The sequence below is a fragment of the Oncorhynchus nerka genome, linkage group LG21, assembly GCF_034236695.1.
Source record: "Oncorhynchus nerka isolate Pitt River linkage group LG21, Oner_Uvic_2.0, whole genome shotgun sequence".
Lineage (NCBI taxonomy): Eukaryota > Metazoa > Chordata > Actinopteri > Salmoniformes > Salmonidae > Oncorhynchus > Oncorhynchus nerka.
The window spans coordinates 33,445,583-33,465,059 of record NC_088416.1 but is presented as its reverse complement, the minus strand read 5'-3'; the positions used below and the strand labels follow the sequence as shown (position 1 = coordinate 33,465,059).

Below are 19,477 nucleotides of genomic sequence, written 5' to 3'. Positions count from 1 at the left end.
CATTATTGCCAATCAGGTGCATCCCTTCATGGCAGCAGTGTATCCATCTGCAAATGTATTTTTTTTATCAGGATAATACCCAATGGCACAAGGTAAGGATTGTCCAGGAATGGTTCCATGAACATGACAGTGAATTCAGCTTACTGCAGTGGCCTACCCAGTCACCAGATCTCAATCCAATTCAGCATCTGTGGGATGAGATGGAACGATGCTACTAGTAGAGATCTACTACCAGCCAACTGGACACAACTGTGGGAAGCATTGGAGTCAACCTGGGCCAGCATCCCTGTGGAATGCTTTCCACACCTTGTAGGGCAAAAGGGGGTGCAACTCACTATTAGGAAGGTATTCCTAATGTTTTGTACACTCAGTATAAAATTACACCCCATTAGAGAGCTAACAGCCTCACTTTTGGAATCTAACAATGATTCCCATTTAAAGGTTAAGAAACTGTCCCCAAATTATCCCACACAACTGTCAAGACTCCTCCATAGCTGTTAGACAAGGAGGACAGGTTTTACCATGCCCTGCACATAGCGGCATCAGCAGCACTTCATTCAATAACAGAGTGTGGATTCATCATATCCCCTCAAAGTACTGAATGAGGATAGGCTCTTACCTTTGTTGAAGAACATGGAGGCCATTTGACCCATCTCTACCCTCTCCACAATGTCAAAGTGATCCACGTGTCCTCCTCCTGTTCGCTCTGTGATAATGCATAGACATGAGAATGCAGTGGTGAGTCATTCCAATCAGAGTCATTCTGATGTCATTCCTTCTATAAAACGTTGACATTAACCAATGACATATGGAGGATACATACAATGTATGATTGATCTGATTATGTCAATCAACATATGCTTAAGAATTGAGACCTTCAAAAAGGAGGGACGACAAAAAAGAGAATTCCAAATCCTCCACAAGACTCAATGTTTTCATATATACACTACATGGCCAGAGGTATACGTCTAGGAGCAACAACGGCTCAGCCACGAAGTGGTAGGTCACACAAGATCACAGAATGGGACCGCGGAATGCTGAAGCTCATAGCGCGTAAAAATAGTCTGTCTTTGGTGGCAACATTCACTTCGGAGTTCCAAACAGCTTCTGGAAGCAAAGTCAGCACAATATCTGTTAGTTGGGAGCTTCATGAAATGGGTTTCCATGGTCGAGCAGCCGCACACAAGCATAACATCACCATGAGCAATGCCAAGCGTCGGCTGGAGTGGTGTAAAGCTTGCCGACATTGGACTCTGCAGCAGTGGAAACGCGTTCTCTAGATGAATCACACTTCACCATCTGTCAGTCTCACATACGAATCTGGGTTTGGCGGATGCCAGGAGAACGCTACTTGCCCGAATGCATAGTGCCAACTGTAAAGTTTGGTGGAGGATAAATAATTGTCTGGGGCTGTTTTTCATGGTTCAGTAGTCTAGGCCCCTTAGTTCCAGTGAAGGGAAATATTGATGCTACAGCATACAATAAAATCCTAGACAATTCTGTGCTTCCAACTTTGTGGCAATAGTTTGGGGAAGGCCCAATCCTGTTTCAGCAGGACAATGCCCCCCAAATTCACAAAGCAAGGTCCATACAGAAATGGTTTGTCGAGATCGGTGTGGAAGAACTTGACTCGCCTGCACAGAGCCTGACCCCCATCAAACACCTTTGAGATGAATTGGAATGACTGAGTCAGGCCTAATCTCCCAACATCCAACCTCACTAATGCTCATGGCTGAATGGAAAGCCTTCCCAAAAGAGTGGAGGGTATTATAGCAGCAAAGGGGGGACCAACTGCATATTAATGCCCATGATTTTGGAATGAGATGTTCGACGAGCAGATGTTCACATACTTTTGGCCATGTAGTGTACCTTATTTTCAACACATTCTTAACACGAACTTAGCAGTGTGTCTAGTCTTCAGGAGGGATGAGAGGAACACTATACTCACGGCCTGACAAAATGGGCCTCATCTCTGGCTCTGATCGTCCCCGGATATCATCATCCGAATAATCAGAGGTGGAGTCGCTGTCTTGGACCTGAAGATGAGGGTGATGGAAAGAGGATAACCAGCCTGCCTCCACCCAACACTGACTTCACTCCTAATCTACAAATTATCAGTTGAATTAACAAGAGCAGCTACAGCTGGTTGGGCAGGGTGTGGGAGAGACTAAAAAGTGGGTGGCTCACTGGAACAGAATATGCCAGCAACAGAAACAAAGAATCTAACATCAAAGTGACAGATGTGGCCTTGGCTGAGTCAAAAGAGCAGATCTATCCTATTTCTCCGTCACATCCGAGAGATGCAGAGTCAGTCCCCCCCAAATTCAAACTAATACACTTTTATGGGACTTGTCGGCCAGTATATGACTTTAAAGGAACGGCTTAACTTTTTTTATGTGCTTGATTCGAGCGGAAAGAAATAAAGAATGTTCAAGGGTAAACATTCCCACTCTGTTCCTCCCTTCTTCCCATTATGTGGGAGGAAATGTTGGAGGAAGACAAAGTGATCCATGAATCAAGGCCATGGGGTTTGGGGCTCTGTCAAAGCCAGACCCATTGTCCTTACGCTCATAACTCCTCCAGCGGAAACCTTGGACATTAGGCAAAATGACTTGCTGCTTTTCTGTAAAAAAAGAAAATGAACTCCACCAGCTCTATCAATCTCTGCACGAGAAGACTTTCCCTTAGTATTTAAAATGACTAAAGTAACAATGATTAAAAACTAAACTGCCCCCCCAGTGAGTCAGTAGAGGACACTACAAGGCTTGTTTAATCACACATTTGTGGGAGTGGCAAGCGCTCCATTCCCCATATTATTCCATATTATTCTTTAATGGTCTATTGACCGCCTTGAGGTTATTCTTCACGTAAAGGTGTTGCGGTTTAAGGGGTAGTGAACTAGCAAACCTGGGCCTTCACTTGATGAGTAGGGATCACTGGAAAAGACAGTATGTATGAGTGTCAACTATCACTATTCCTCCATTACTTCCACCTGTTGGTTATTTATATGTGCTAACTCACCTCTTCCTGCTCCCTCCTCTTCCAGCACAGCTGAGCGTTGGCCGCTGCCATGGCCTCGATCACAAACGTAGTGGTCATGTAACTGATGAAAATGAAACAAAGTGGGTTCAGAAAAATATATTCAGATGACAAAAACTAGCCCTGAAAAGTCTACACATATTATATACTGAGCATAACAATTTTATACAAATGTAGAATTGTATGACCCATTGTCAACAACTGTCAAAGAATATCATTGTGTTGTATTTGTTGTAGTCTGTGACCTTGCCTAACTGCACACTATCCTTGGTGATAAAATAGGATCTCTAGATCTCAATCATCTAAAAACAAAGCAATATCAAAAGATGAAACTGTTAAAAGGCACAGTGTAAGTTTAAATCCACATCACAAAGCTAAAGTACTGGCCTCCGATCTGCATCTCTGTGTGTCCACTGTCTCCCCTTTTTCCTCACATACTACCCTAATGAAACACATCCTGCATCATCAACTTCCTCCTGCTGACTGACACGCTGCATCAACTCATCTGCAACTCCTCCTGCTCTGGTTGTTCCCTGCTAGATTACTGACACGCCTCATCAGTGGCATCCCATTTGATAGGGAGGGCAATAACTCTCCATTTAGGTGGCCGGGAGGACCTTAGGTGTGGACGATAAGGATTAAATATAGTAAATTCCTCTTGCGCTATGGTGTGCTTAAACTAAAGTGAGAGCTGGGGAAGTGGATGTAAGGCAACAGTTGTGGAAATGAATGGAAAGGCAGTGAGCCTACGAGGAACTCGCCTCATAAACGCCAGGAAGGAGATGAGCGCCAGGCTGACCGCCCAACCTGCTTGGGCAAAGGCCTTGGGCATCGTCAGTGCCCCCGTGCCCACGATCAGATTAAACATGTACACCAAGCCCACCTGCAAAGACACAGAACAATAAGTAAGACGAAGGGAGTGCTCTATTAGAGGGTGTCGTTGTCTTGGGGGTCCACAAAAGGCCAGTAGGTCTGGAGGCTCCTGTTTACTGGACATTATCCTCCCTTCACTTAACGTAACACCCCACTCTGGTCAAGGGAGTGAAGTTTGAACCCTGGAAATCATGTGACAGTTTAGCACCGATGTAAAGAAAAACATGTTGACCTCACATTGCCAAGTTGCAACGCACTGGTCAACTGAATACATTATCTTGATCTTATTCAAACACTGTCCTCAGCTGTGGACTATTACAGTCCCATCTAGCAGTAGACGTAGGGCTGACACCGTGACATATAGGTAGACCAGTGAACAGAAGGTCAGATCACTAAAAAGCCCTTATCACTATCCATTCCTTCAGTCAGTTAATATTTCATCTAGAAAGGGCACTTTAATCACAAGACAACTAGCCTTAAAACAGCTGAAGCAGACACAACCATGCTGATATCAGTCCCTGCAGAAACTTGTGACATACCTAGACAGGCCTCACAATAACGCATTGCTAAACAGAATTTATGGTTTGGGTCATCAAACTTCATCATTGGTAGCCTTTTTCAGTGCCTAAGCATTCCTTCTTCCTCTTTTCAGTGTCCTGACTAGATGAGTAACCACCACACGTGCTCCCCACAACATTTCTGCTCTACATCACTATTGTATAACTTAAAGATATTAAGTTATTGTTTTTCAAATCAACAAACAAAACAGATTCCATATTCACAGATGTGGCAGACAAATTATAGAATAAAATATCAAACAAACAAATTGCAGCAGCACTATCAGTAATCGTGTAGACATTTCCAGCTTTAGCAGAGACAACAATTAAAGAATTAGCTTTAGAGCAACTTACACTTCCTGTATATATACACACACACACACTTCCTTAAATCACCCCATTCACTCTGTCCAGTTTGAGTAGTGGAGACCAGAGTCTATCAAACCTGGGATGTCTCTAGCGGAGGTCGTAAGTGAGCTTTTCAAGAGGAAGAAAGTCAACAATCTGGTCAATCCACGTTTTAAAATGCAGGGGAAGAATTAGAAGCCCCCAGCAGGAGAATACATTTTATAGCAAAGTATGTGAGTCTTAAACAAATTATCTCAGTCTGGATGAAGAACAAAGTCCTGCTGAACATTAAGAAGATAGAGACACGGGGTCATATCAAACGGTACATGCAGTAGTATGTATAGATGACCAGATCTCTCTACAACTCCAAAATACATGCATATACAGTGGGGCAAAAAAGTATTTAGTCAGCCACCAATTGTGCAAGTTCTCCCACTTAAAAATATGAGAGAGGCCTGTAATTTTCATCATAGGTACACTTCAACTATGACAGACAAAATGAGAAAATAAATCCAGAAAATCACATTGTAGAATTTTTTATGAATTTATTTGCAAATTATGGTGGAAAATAAGTATTTGGTCACCTACAAACAAGCAAGATTTCTGGCTCTCACAGACCTGTAACTTCTTCTTTAAGAGGCTCCTCTGTCCTCCACTCGTTACCTGTATTAATGGCACCTGTTTGAACTTGTTATCAGTATAAAAGACACCTGTCCACAACCTCAAACAATCACACTCCAAACTCCACTATGGCCAAGACCAAAGAGCTGTCAAAGGACACCAGAAACAAAATTGTAGACCTGCACCAGGCTGGGAAGACTGAATCTGCAATAGGTAAGCAGCTTGGTTTGAAGAAATCAACTGTGGGAGCAATTATTAGGAAATGGAAGACATACAAGACCACTGACAATCTCCCTCGATATGGGACTCCACGCAAGATCTCACCCTGTGGGGTCAAAATGATCACAAGAACGGTGAGCAAAAATCCCAGAACCACACCTAGTGAATGAACTGCAGAGAGATGGGACCAAAGTAACAAAGCCTACCATCAGCAAGGGCACTGAAGATGAAACGTGGATGGGTCTTTCAGCATGACCATGATCCCAAACACACCGCCCGGGCAACGAAGGAGTGGCTTCGTAAGAAGCATTTCAAGGTCCTGGAGTGGCCTAGCCAGTCTCCAGATCTCAACCCCATAGAAAATCTTTGGAGGGAGTTGAAAGTCCGTGTTGCCCAGCAACAGCTCCAAAACATCACTGCTCTAGAGGAGATCTGCATGGAGGAATGGGCCAAAATATCAGCAACAGTGTGTGAAAACCTTGTGAAGACTTACAGAAAACATTTGACCTCTGTCATTGCCAACAAAGGGTATATAAAGTATTGAGATAAACTTTTGTTATTGACCAAATACTTATTTTCCACCATAATTTGCAAATACATTCATTAAAAATCCTACAATGTGATTTTCTGGATTTTTTTTCTCATTTTGTCTGTCATAGTTGAAGTGTACCTATGATGAAAATTACAGGCTTCTCTCATCTTTTTAAGTGGGAGAACTTGCACAATTGGTGGCTGACAATACTTTTTTGCCCCACTGTAAGTTCTACTTTCAGATGTACATATTTTACAATAAGGAGACATGTCTGTATTCATTCTATGGAGTCTCACTGGGGTGTAATACAATTTGAACAAAAATGTGTAATTATATACTTTCATTTTTATATTAGTAGAGGAGCAGCATATCCTGTCGCAAACCTCCGCTCATAACTCATCACTGATAATCAGACAAAGGTCCTTTTCCCAGATTATTTTAAGAGTAAAGAGGAACCCACACTCTCGTATAGGAATATATAGATATTGAAGTTTTTGCCTTTTATGGATTGTGCTGTAGCAAGAAGGGTCTCAACTTAATTGAGATCAGCTCTAAACCTCTCCTTGGAAGTGAATGAGGAAATTACGTGTCTAATTTGAAGATATCAAGAACAAAAAATGTGCACATCGAATTCCCTGCAGAGCTCTTCAAAGGATTTCAGTGTAGTTGCGTTCTGATGAAACAGGTCTGAATAGGTCCTGATCCTGAGAGTATGCCAAAGATGAAAGTTGGCATCACTCTGGGTTTTGGCGAGTCTGGGTTGTTTCCTATAGGCAAGTGAGAGCATATCTGGGAGGAAATGCAAAGGTATTTCTTGCAGTCCTTCCATGCTAGTAGGGTGTTGTAAAATCAAAGGTTTTGGGTATGTTCCCCACTTCACTAAAGTCATTAATGAATATAATTGAGTTTAGAGGAAATTGACCACAGGATTGGGCCTCTATCTGAATCCACATTGAGTCTTGTCTGTTTGTGATCCATGTTAACATGTTGCTGATTTGGGCAGACCAGTAGTACAATTGTACATAATGTTGCTGCTACCGTCTCATATGACCAAAAAGAGCTTCTGGACATCAGAACAGTGATTACTCACCATGAATTGGATGAATAATTTTTCTTTAATGAGTCGGACGAGAGGGATTTACTCCAGATACCCGAACAGGCCCTCATCCCCGTCATTTGAAGGAGAAAGAGACAGAAGAGGTATCGTGGAAGGAGATCGGGGTGCCTTTTGAGGATCTGCCAAAGAGTGGCTAATCTGCCTGCTATTGGCCAACATACAATTGCTGGATAATTACTTGGACAAACTAAAAGCACATATGTCCTACCAACAGGACTTTAAAAACTAATATCTTGTGTTTCACCGAGCCGTGGACGAACGACGATATGAATAACATACAGCTGGTGGGTTATACACTGTATCGGCAGGATAGAACAGAAGCCTCTGGTAAGACAAGGGGTGGCGGTCTATGTATATTTGTAAACAAAAACTGGTGCAGGATATCTAAGGAAGTCTCTAGGTTTTGATTTCCTGAGGTAGAGTATCTCATGATAAGCTGTAGACCACACTATCTGTATTTTTTTGTAGCTGTCTACATACCACCACAGACCGATGCTGGCACGAAGACAGCACTCAATGAGCTGTGTACCCCCATAAGCAAACAGGAAAACGCTGATCCAGAGGTGGCGCTTATAAGAAATCACACAATGTCCTCCGACGAACCATCAAACAGGCAAAGCATCAATACAGGACTAAGATCAAATCGGACTACACCGGCTCCAACACTCATCAGATGTGGCAGGGCTGGCAAACTATTAGACTAAAAAGGGAAGCACAGCCGAGCTGCCCAGTGACACGAACCTACCAGATGAGATAAATTACTTCTATGCTCAATTCGAGGCAAGGAACACTGAAACATGCATGAGAGCATCAGCTGTTCCAGACGACTGTGTGATCACTCTCTTCACAGCCGTTGTAAGTAAGACCTTTAAACAGGTCAACATTCACAAGGCCGCAGGGCCATACGGATTACCAGGACGTGTACTCTGAGCATGCGCTGACCAACTAGCAAGTGTCTTCACTGACATTTTCAATCTCTCCCTGTCTGAGACCGTAATACCAACATGTTTCAAGTAGACCATCATAGTCCCTGTGCCCAAGAACACCAAAGTAACCTGCCTAAATGACTACCAACCCGTAGCACCTCAGGTCTGTAGCCATGAAGTGCTTTGAAAGGCTGGTCATGGCTCACATCATCACCATTATCCCAGAAACCCTAGACCCACTTCAATTTGCATACCTCCCCAACAGATGATGCAATCTCTATTGCACTCCACACTGCCCTTTCACACCTGGACAAAAGGAACACTTATGTGAGAATGCTATTCATTGACTTCAGCTCAGCATTCAACACCATAGTGCCCTCAAAGCTCATCTCTAAGCTAAGGACCCTGGGACTAAACACCACCCTCTGCAACTGGATCCTGGACTTCCTGACGGGCCGCCCCCAGGTGGTAATATTAGGTAACAACACATCTGCCATGCTGATCCTCAACACAGGGGCCCCTCGGGGGTGCATGCTCAGTCCCCTCTTGTACTCCCTGTTCACTCATGACTGCACGGCCAGGCACGACTCCAAAACCATCATTAAGTTTGCTGATGACACAACAGTGGTAGGCCTGATCACCGACAACGATGAGACAGCCTTTAGGGAGATCAGAGACCTGCCAGTGTAACGTAAGGACAACAACCTCTCCCTCAACGTGATCAACACAAAGGAGATGATTGTGGACTACAGGAAAAGGAGGACCGAGCACACCAACATTCTCATCAAAGGGGCTGTAGTGGAGCAGGTTGAGAGCTTCAAGTTCCTTGCATCCATATCACCAACAAACTAACATGGTCCAAGCACACCAAGACAGTCATGAAGAGGGCACGACAAAACCACTACCCTCAGGAGAGTGAAAAATATTTGGAATGGTCCTCAGATCCTCAAAAAGTTCTACAGCTGCACCATTGAGAGCATCCTGACAAGTTGCATCACTGCCTGGTATAGCAACTGCTCGGCCTCCAACTGCAAGGCACTACAGAGGGTAGTGCTTACGGCCCGGTACATCAATGGGGCAAGCTTCCTGCCATCCAGGACCTCTATACCAGGCGGTGTCAGAGGAAGGAAATTGTCAAAGACTCCAGCCACCCTAGTCATAGTCTGTTTTCTCTGCTACCGCACGGCAAGTGGTACCGGAGTGCCATGTCTAGGTCCAAGAGGCTTCTAAACAGCCATAAGACTCCTGCATATCTACTCAAATGGCTACCCAGACTATTTTCACTGCCCCCCACCCTTTACACTGCTCCTACTCTGTTATTATCTATGCATAGTCACTTTAATAACTCTACCTACATGTACATATCTCAATTACCTCGACTAACCGGTGCCCCCGCACATTGACTGTGTACCAGTACCCCCTGTATATAGCCTCGCTATTTTACTGCTGCTCTTTGATTATTTGTTACTTTTATTTATTATTTTTTAGGGGGGGGGTATTTTTCTTAAAAGTGCAATGTTGGTTAAGGGCTTGTAAGTAAGCATTTCACTGTCAGGTTTACTACACCTGCTGTATTCGGCACATGTGACAAATCCAATTTGATTTAAAGGCAGGGAAGGGCATGACCACCCTTAGATTCAGGTTTTGATAGAGTGGAGAACTTTATTCTAAGTTTTTTTTATTGCCCCATATACACTACCGTTCAAATGTTTTGGGTCACTTAGAAATGTCCTTGTTTTTTTTCTGCCTAGAAGGCCAGCATCCCGGAGATGCCTCTTCACTGTTGACGTTGAGACTGGTGTTTTGTTGGTACCATTTAATGAAGCTGCCAGTTGAGGACTTGTGATGCGTCCGTTTCTCAAACCAGACACACAAATGTAGTAGTCCTCTTGCTCAGTTGTGCACCGGGGCCTTACCCTCTTTATATTCTGGCTAGAGCCATTTTGAGCCTGTAATCAAACCCACAAATGCTGATACTCCAGATACTCGACTAGTCCAAAGAAGACCAGTTTTATTGCTTCTTTAAATCAGGACAACAGTTTTCAGCTGCGCTAACATAATTGTAAAAGGGTTTTCTAATGATCAACTAGCCTTTTAAAATTATAAACTTGGATTAGCTAACAACGTGCCATTGAAACACAGGAATGATGGTTGCTGATAAATGGGCCTCATGTACGCCTATGTAGATATTCCATTAAAAATCATCCATTAGTAATTAATCATTAGTAATAATTAGTAATAGTAATCAGCCATAGTAATTTACAACAATATCTACACTGCATTTCTGATCAATTTTATATTATTTTAATTAACAAAAAAAACCTTTGAATAATAGTGATGTGTTGGTTGGTTGTTTTGAAAAATGAAACTGGGAGATAGATAATTTATTTCAGATGCTTCCATGCTATTTATTTATTTCACCTTTATTTAACCAGGTAGGCTAGTTGAGAACAAGTTCTCATTTACAACTGTGACCTGGCCAAGATAAAGCATAGCAGTGTGAACAGACAACAGAGTTACACATGGAGTAAACGATAAACAAGTCAATAACACAGTAGAAAAAAAAGAGAGTCTATATACATTGTGTGCAAAAGGCATGAGGAGGTAGGCGAATAATTACAATTTAGCAGATTAACACTGGAGTGATAAATGATCATATGGTCATGTGCAAGAAGATATACTGGTGTGTAAAAGAGCAGAAAAGTAGATAAATAAAAACAGTATGGGGATGAGGTAGGTAAATTGTGTGGATTATTTACAGATGGACTATGTACAGCTGCAGCGATCGGTTAGCTGCTCAGATACCAGATGTTTAAAGTTGGTGAGGGAGATAAATAGTTCAATCTAGGGAGGATGTTGATATGGATAACATTGATTCTTCTGACTAAGCTAATTGGGACCTCCAGGTTCGGAGGTCATTCTTGATTCGATCCAGAAGAAGTAGTTGAAAAGGCAATTCAGATCTGGTGTTACAAAGATTCCAAGGTATTGAAAGCCTGTGTCTTCCATTGGAACGGGCAGAGTGTCTCCATAGAGCCGGTAAGATTGAGAGGGCAAACAATGGATTTATTCAAATTGATCTTATATCCTGAAAACTTGATGTACTGAGAAATTGTGTCTCAAATGGAAGGGAGGAATTTCTCAGAATTGGATATGTAGTGTTTGATATCATCCACTTAGAGAGAGGAGACAGCGAGCATCCTTGTCTTGTGCCCCATCCCAAAGAGAATCTCTCAGAGTTTAGACCATTAGTAGACACCACCATCCATTTGATAAAGTTTGGGCCCATATTAAACTTCTCTAAGACTGAGAACAGAAAGCTTCACTCCATCCTGTCGAACGTTTCTTTTTATTTTATTTGACCTTTTCTTTAACTAGGCAAGTCAGTTAAGAACAAATTCTAATTTACAATGACGGCCTACCCCGGCCAAACCCTAACAACTCTGGACCAATTGTGAACCACCCTATGGGACTCCCAATCAACCCACTTGTGATCTTCCTGTCTGGGTTGGCGCCCCCCCCCCCCTTGGGTTATGCCGTGGCGTAGATCTTTATGGGCTATACTCGGCCTTGTCTGAGGATGGTAACTTGGTGGTTGAAGATATCCCTCTAGTGGTGTGGGGGCTGTGCTTTGGCAAAGTGGGTGGGGTTATATCCTTCCTGTTTGGCCCTGCCGGGGTGGCCTCGGATGGGTCCACAGTGTCTCCTGACCCCTCCTGTCTCAGCCTCCAGTATTTATGCTGCAGTAGTTTATGTGTCGGGGGGCTAGGGTCAGTTTGTTGTATCTGGAGTACTTCTCCTGTCCTATTCGGTGCCCTGTGTGAATTTAAGTGTGCTCTCTCTAATTCTCTCTCTCTCTGAGGACCTGAGCCCTAGGACCTGAGCCCTAGGACCATGCCTCAGGACTACCTGACATGATGACTCCTTGCTGTCCCCAGTCCACCTGGCCGTGCTGCTGCTCCAGTTTCAACTGTTCTGCCTTATTATTATTGGACCATGCTGGTCATTTATGAACATTTGAACATCTTGGCCATGTTCTGTTATAATCTCCACCCGGCACAGCCAGAAGAGGACTGGCCACCCCACATAGCCTGGTTCCTCTCTAGGTTTCTTCCTAGGTTTTGGCCTTTCTTGGGAGTTTTTCCTAGCCACCATGCTTCTACACCTGCATTGCTTGCTGTTTGGGGGTTTTAGGCTGGGTTTCTGTACAGCACTTTGAGATATCAGCTGATGTACGAAGGGCTATATAAATACATTTGATTTGATTTGATGATACAGCCTGGAATCTAACCAGGGTCTGTAGTGATGCTTCTAGCACGGAGTTGCAGTGCCTTAGACCACTGCGCCACTCGGGAGCCCACTGGATGCTTTCTCAGCATCCAGTGAAGCCAGCAGAACAGGGGTCTTCCGTGCGTTTACTTGATCTATAATATCAAAAAGAGCCCAGGCTCTGTCGTAACCGACCGGGAGGTGTTTCCTCCGACACATTGGTGCGGCTGGCTTCCGGGTTGGATGCGCGCTGTGTTAAGAAGCAGTGCGGCTTGGTTGGGTTGTGTTTCGGAGGACGCATGACTTTCAACCTTCGTCTCTCCCGAGCCCGTACGGGATTTGTAGCGATGAGACAAGATAGTAGCTACTAAAAAAACTATTGGATACCACGAAATTGGGGAGAAAAAGGGGTAAAATGTTTCAAAAGAGTACCTGTCTCTAATAAATCCAGTTTGGTACGCTTTTATTATTTTGGGAAGAAGACTGTTTAGTCTCGTCGAGCAATATGGTAATTAATTTTGTAGTGGCCAAAAACCTTTGTGAAAAAAATTATGAAAAGTTAAATGTATCTTATTTGGATCATATGTGACCTCGTCATCTTCTATTCGGATGGCCATGATTGTATGCTCAGACTGCTCTTTTTTAATTGGTATGCAATATCTCTCGAGTATAGTCCAAGTTTAGTTTTGCTTTGGCTGCTTTAAGTTGAATCCAGGAGGCGCTGTCTGGAGATTGTTTATGTACTTCCAGTTCCTTCTCAAGCTCGAACCTGTGTGCTTCCATTGCTTTTTTTCTCTGAGGAATCATATACAATCGGATGACCTCTTAGGGTGGCTTTGGCAGCATCTCGCATTTGGCCGGAGAAACAGGAGTCTGTCTTCAAATCAAATCAAATTGTATTTGTCACATACACATGGTTAGCAGATGTTAATGCGAGTGTAGCGAAATGCTTGTGCTTCTAGTTCTGACAATACAGTAATAACCAACAAGTAATCTAACCTAACAATTCCACTACAACTACCTTATACACACAAGTGTAAAGGGATGAAGAATATGTACATAAAAATATATGAATGAGTGATGGTACAGAACGGCATAGGCAAGATCCAGTAGATGGTATAGAGTACAGTATATACATATGAGATGAGTAATGTAGGGTATGTAAACATTATATTAAGTGGCATTGTTTAAAGTGGCTAGTGATACATTTTTACATCATTTTTTCCATTATTAAAGTGGCTGGAGTTAAAAGTTTGTGAGTGCTTTTGGTGACAAGCCGAATTTCTTCAGCCTCCTGAGGTTGAGGTTGAAGAGGCGCTGCTGCACCTTCTACGCCACGCTGTCTGTGTGGGTGGACCAATTCAGTTTGTCCTTAATGTGTACGCCGAGGAACTTAAGACTTACTACCCTCTCCACTACTGTCCCGTCGATGTGGATAGGGGGGTGGCTCCCTCTGCTGTTTCCTGAAGTCCATGATCATCTCCTCTGTTTTGTTGACGTTGAGTGTGAGGTTATTTTCCTGACACCACACTCCGAGGGCCCTCACCTCCTCCCTGTAGGCCGTCTCGTAGTTGTTGGTAATCAAGCCTACCACTGTAGTGTCGTCTGCAAACTTGATGATTGAGTTGGAGGCGTGCATGGCCACGCAGTCGTGGGTGAACAGGGAGTACACAGGAGAGGGCTCAGAACGCACCCGTGTGGGGCCCCAGTGTTGAGGATCAGCGGGGTGGAGTTGTTACCTACCCTCACCACCTGGGGGACGGCCCGTCAGGAAGTTGAGTACCCAGTTGCACAGGGCGGGGTCGAGACCCAGGGTGACATGGTCCTTGACTAGTCTCTCAAAGAACTTCATGATGACGGAAGTGAGTGCTACGGGGTGGTCGTTTAGCTCAGTTACCTTAGCTTTCTTGGGAACAGGAACAATGGTGGCCCTCTTGAAGCATGTGGGAACAGCAGACTGGGATAAGGATTGATTGAATATGTCCGTAAACACACCAGCCAGCTGGTCTGCACATGCTCTGAGGACGCGGCTGGGGGTGCCGTCTGGGCCTGCAGCCTTGCGAGGGTTAACAATTTTAAATGTTTCACTCACGTCGGCTGCAGTGAAGGAGAGTCCACGGGTTTTGGTAGCGGGCCGCGTCCTCTGTATTGTCCTCAAAGCGAGCAAAGAAGTTGTTTAGTCTGTCTGGGAGCAAGACATCGTGGTCTGTGACAGGGCTGGTTTTCTTTTTGTAATCCGTGATTGACTGTAGACCCTGCCACATACCTCTTGTGTCTGAGCCGTTGAATTGCGACTCCACTTTGTCTCTATACTGACGCTTAGCTTGTTTGATTGCCTTGCGGAGGGAATAGCTACACTGTTTGTATTCGGTCATGTTTCCGGTCACCTTGCCCTGGTTAAAAGCAGTGGTTCGCACTTTCAGTTTCGCACGAATGCTGCCATCAATCCACGGTTTCTGGTTTGGGAAAGTTTTAATAGTTGCGGTGGGTACGACATCGCCTATGCACTTGCTAAACTCGCTAACCGAATCAGCGTATTCGTCAATGTTGTTGTTTGACGCAATGTGGAACATATCCCAATCCATGTGATAGAAGCAATCTTGAAGCGTGGAATCAGATTGGTCGAACCAGTGTTGAACAGACCTGAGCGCGGGAGCTTCCTGTTTTAGTCTCTGTCTATAGGCTGGGAGCAACAAAATGGAGTCGTGGTCAGCTTTTCCAAAAGGGGGGTGGGGGACGGCCTTATATGCGTTGTGGAAGTTAGAATAACAATGATCCAGGGTTTTACAAGCCCTGGTAACACAATCAATATGCTGATAGAATTTAGGCAGTCTTGTTTTCAGATTATCCTCGTTAAAATCCCCAGCTACAATGAATGCAGCCTCAGGATATATGGTTTCCAGTTTACATAGAGTCAAATAAAGTCCCTTCAGGGCCGTCGATGTGTCTGCTTGGGGGAGAATATATGCGGCTGTGATTCTAATTGTGTGTAGTTGTCTATCCATGTAGTGACCAATGTATGGAATGCTTCATTTGATAGCATGGAGGTGTTGAATTTCCAGCTCTTTGATCAAGGGATGCTTTTACAAAGGTCAAAGCAGAGGCGGACAAAGGCATGATCTGAAAGTCCGATTGTTCAAGCGGCAGAATTCATGAACATTTTTAGAGATAAAAATGTAATATATACGAGAGTAGGTGCACATCACTATTTTAAATGATTTTGTCACATATTGTGTAGACTTTGGACTCATGCAGGTAACTTGAACTAATTTAGCCTAGATAATTTTTCAGCATTTGCTATCCATTATTCATTTGTCAACCTCTATAAAAAAATATATAAAAACCTGGCAGAGACCATATCCAAATGACAATCTCTTCGGAAAAAAAACGATTGGAACAAAGACCTAAAAAATAACTTATGTTGGAACAAGATGGAGGGAAAGTTGGAGCATATCTAACGACATTACAGTTAACTAACATTTACACTTAATCCAGTAGAAACTAATATATAGAATATATTATATACACGAGAGACTAAATTCACAAATCCTACAGCACAATGGCAGAGTCATGTCTTGAGTGATGAGAAGAGAATTGTCCAGCCCATTGGGTCTCTCACTACACCCCCCTATGTCATGTCTTGAAATATGCAGACAGAAGGATTAAAAGTACATTTACATTGTGATACCTATAACAGTCAACTTTCTAGCTCCGCCAACAACTTCCGGACTATATAATTCCCAGAAAGCATGGATTATTGAGTCATTATTAGTTTTACACTCATCTTCAAAAAACGTTATCTGAAGACTGGAAATCAAATCAATGCACCAATCATTAACACTTTTTTAATTTATTTTTTATCTAATTATTTATGTAAATATTGAAATAGCATGGGCGACAGAGAAAAGCAAACAAATTGATACAATTTCAGGCCAAGTGGCAAACAATAATACAAGCACTATGGCAAACAATAATACAGGCACTAGGGATGGGGGTGTGAGCATGCGGGTCTGGGCAGATGAGATGTAGTCATTTTAGTGTGTGTCTGGAAGTTGTTGTTCTTATGTATAAATTCGTATATGGAATGACATTTTACAAAAATACTGTAACATAAAAAATAATGCACACCAATACCTGACATGAAACAGGAGAATGAGCATAACACTGCAGGGTCTAATAGTGATACTCACATACGGGGAGTAGAGCTCCCCGGTCTCTGTGATGCCTCCTGCCATGATGGGCAACAATACTGGAGATCACAACCTGGGAGATACAGTAATGGCAAATCCTAAATCAAATTATTCACAAAACTGTGTCCTACCAATCATATAATGTTTCACTTTCATAGATACCGCTTTTATACAAATCTAGTTGACTGTAGCTTCAAAAATGCAGAACACCTTGTGAGAGAGCAGATAGCTAGCTAGCACTGATAACTATTCCATGCCATCACACTAGTGATGCATTGTCTTGAGTAGTTGGCTAAGGCCATTATATCTGCTGCTATGTGGCATAAATGTATTGCACTCACTAGGTAACGTTAACTACGCTAGCTAACGTTAGTTGGCTAACGATAGCTAGCTAAACAACCTGCCCTAACTGAGCTACAGCAGTAAGTAGCTAGCACTGTCTAGACACATTCTCCAGTCTAACGTTAACGTAGCTAGTACCATAATGTGTACTGTAGTTAAATTTAGTATGAGCGTTGAACTGGTTATCTAGCTACGTTTATCACCTCTAGACATTGTTTTCAAGCACTTGCAACAGTATTTTAAAAAGTCAAAGTAAGATGTAAACAACACGCACCTGCGTTCAGTGAATCTTTTTCAGGGTAACTAAACCAGAAAGCTCAATTTCAAGCCAACAAGACAGCGAATGGCAATAATAAATAACTCGTGCAGAAAATAAACATCCTCCGCCAATAAACTTGTTTTGTCCATTCTTCTGTCTCATGCACATTCAATGGCTTTGTGCACAACAGGGGTGTAATCATTAGCCAAACAGTTGCAAAACGAGAGTTTCTATTGGACAAATCAAGGTAGGTCCCTCCCCCGTTTCGTTCCGTTTGCTTCCGTTAAATAAATGTTTTGCAACAGAATTGGCGTAATGAATTTTTCGTTAAAATGTATGACAACAAACATGTGCTTTTGGTCTTAATTTAAGGTTATGGTTATCATTGTGGTTAAGGTTAAAATTATATTTTTAAAATAACAATTTTAGGGGTTTATGACTTTATCTAGTAGGTCACGAGACAACAAAATTCGGAACGTCACCGGGAGTCAAATCAAAGATTCTGGAAACACTGACAAGATTACAGGTCTCTCCGCCCTAACGATTGAGTCGGTGTCCATAAAGCGACACGGTGGGCTGTCTAGCGGCCTATTTTCTTTGCATTGGTGGATACATTATTGTAATCATATTTTTAATATTCGATGACTGTATTTGACGTCAAATGTCTGTATTAAATAGAGAGATATGCTACTGCTGCGTTCAAAACAACTGGGAACTCGTAAATCTCTGACTTCCGTGCGTTCAAAGAATGGCAACCTGGGGGAAAAAAATAGCTCCGACTGGGAAACGGTCATCTAATTCTGAATTCGAACTCGGGCCGCTTTCTTTTCTTTTATTATTATTTATTAACAACAAATCAATACATAAAGCACGAGGGAACACAAGCATACAGAGATTACAAGCAATGGACAATCGAGCTAGGGGGTACAATATCACATTACAATTACACAAGGAACTTAAGGGACACACATATACTTACAATTCGAACAGCTTTTTTGTTAGTAGAGCATTTAACCGTCTTAAAATACAGTTAAATTTGATTTTTGTAGGGTACGAAAATGTGTTTTTCTGTTTGTAAATTTACATTTGTGTATATGAAATTTGGCCAAAAGAATAATTAAATTAATTACATAAAAATGTTTCAGCTTATTTCTATTGTATGTAAAGAATCCAAACAGTACATCCAACAGTGGCAACATCCAAACTTTTTTCCAACAGATATTATCAATTAATCCATTCCAATAAGGCATGACATAAGGTATAGATACAACATCCTGCTGAAACAAGGTTCGTATCGCTCTGTTGTTGAATGGACCAAAAGAGAAACGACTCATCAGTAGGAAAGATTTAACAGGGTCAATAGAAGGTAGGCTCTGAGGGTCAGGTCTTGACATGTTCCTGAATAACATAGCAACACCTGAGGGAATGGCATCTAAAACAATTGCAAAATCTTTAGGTGTTACAGGGACCTTGTAAAGTGATAAGAATTCTTTATAACTGAGTAAAACAAAGATGTTTGTCAATATTATAATTGCAAAACAACATGAAGTTAAGGCCATCAAAAGTAGAGAAGACATGATGAGGAATAAAATTCCAGATAGAAGTGGGTCTTCTTAGGAATTGTTTTATCCAATTGATCTTAAAAGTATTCTTTAAAGTAGTAAAGTCCAGAAAATTCAGTTCACCATTCTCATAAGTGTTCATTACAACAGTTTTCCTAATGTAATGGGTACGGTTTCTCCAAAGAAAGTTGAAAAGCATCTGGTCTTTCTCCTTGCTTATTTTACTGTCAAGATATAAAGATAGAGCACCATATGTTAGTCTAGAGATACCTTCGACCTTGGTTATTAAAGATAAGTCCCTCGGTAGCCATTGATTTAGCTTCTTCTGGGTTTTTTTAATACGAGGGTTAAAATTTAGTAAGCCTCTAGACTTCTGATCCTTTGTAATGGTTATGCCTAAATATGTAAGTTCTTCTTTTACTGGAATACCATAATATGAAGGTGTCACACAATCTTTGACAGCTATGAGTTGTCGTGGAATAATCAGAATTTGTTGGTAACATATGTAAGATGTTTTATATTCATCATATGTTTGTAAGTTACTTCTCATCAAGAATGTTATTTTTGTATAATACTGTGGCAGGGTTGCAGTTATCTGTTCTATGTCAAGACTAAGTTGCATG

General features: G+C 42.3%; 1 protein-coding gene across 1 annotated transcript in view; it reads right to left on the bottom strand.

Annotated features, from left to right (window-relative positions):
• The window catches only part of LOC115110676 (transmembrane protein 104-like), a 96,906-nt gene extending 79,416 nt beyond the window's left edge, over positions 1-17,490 (bottom strand). Inside the window, exons 1-6 of the mRNA XM_029636518.2 lie at positions 17,308-17,490; positions 16,692-16,764; positions 3,801-3,922; positions 3,022-3,103; positions 1,949-2,036; positions 620-706 (exon numbers count right to left, since the gene is read on the bottom strand). Of these exons, the coding sequence (XP_029492378.2) occupies positions 620-706; positions 1,949-2,036; positions 3,022-3,103; positions 3,801-3,922; positions 16,692-16,736 (424 nt within the window). The 5' untranslated portion in view covers positions 16,737-16,764; positions 17,308-17,490. The remainder of the gene's footprint in view (positions 1-619; positions 707-1,948; positions 2,037-3,021; positions 3,104-3,800; positions 3,923-16,691; positions 16,765-17,307) is intronic.
• Between the last annotated feature and the right edge of the window lie 1,987 nt (positions 17,491-19,477).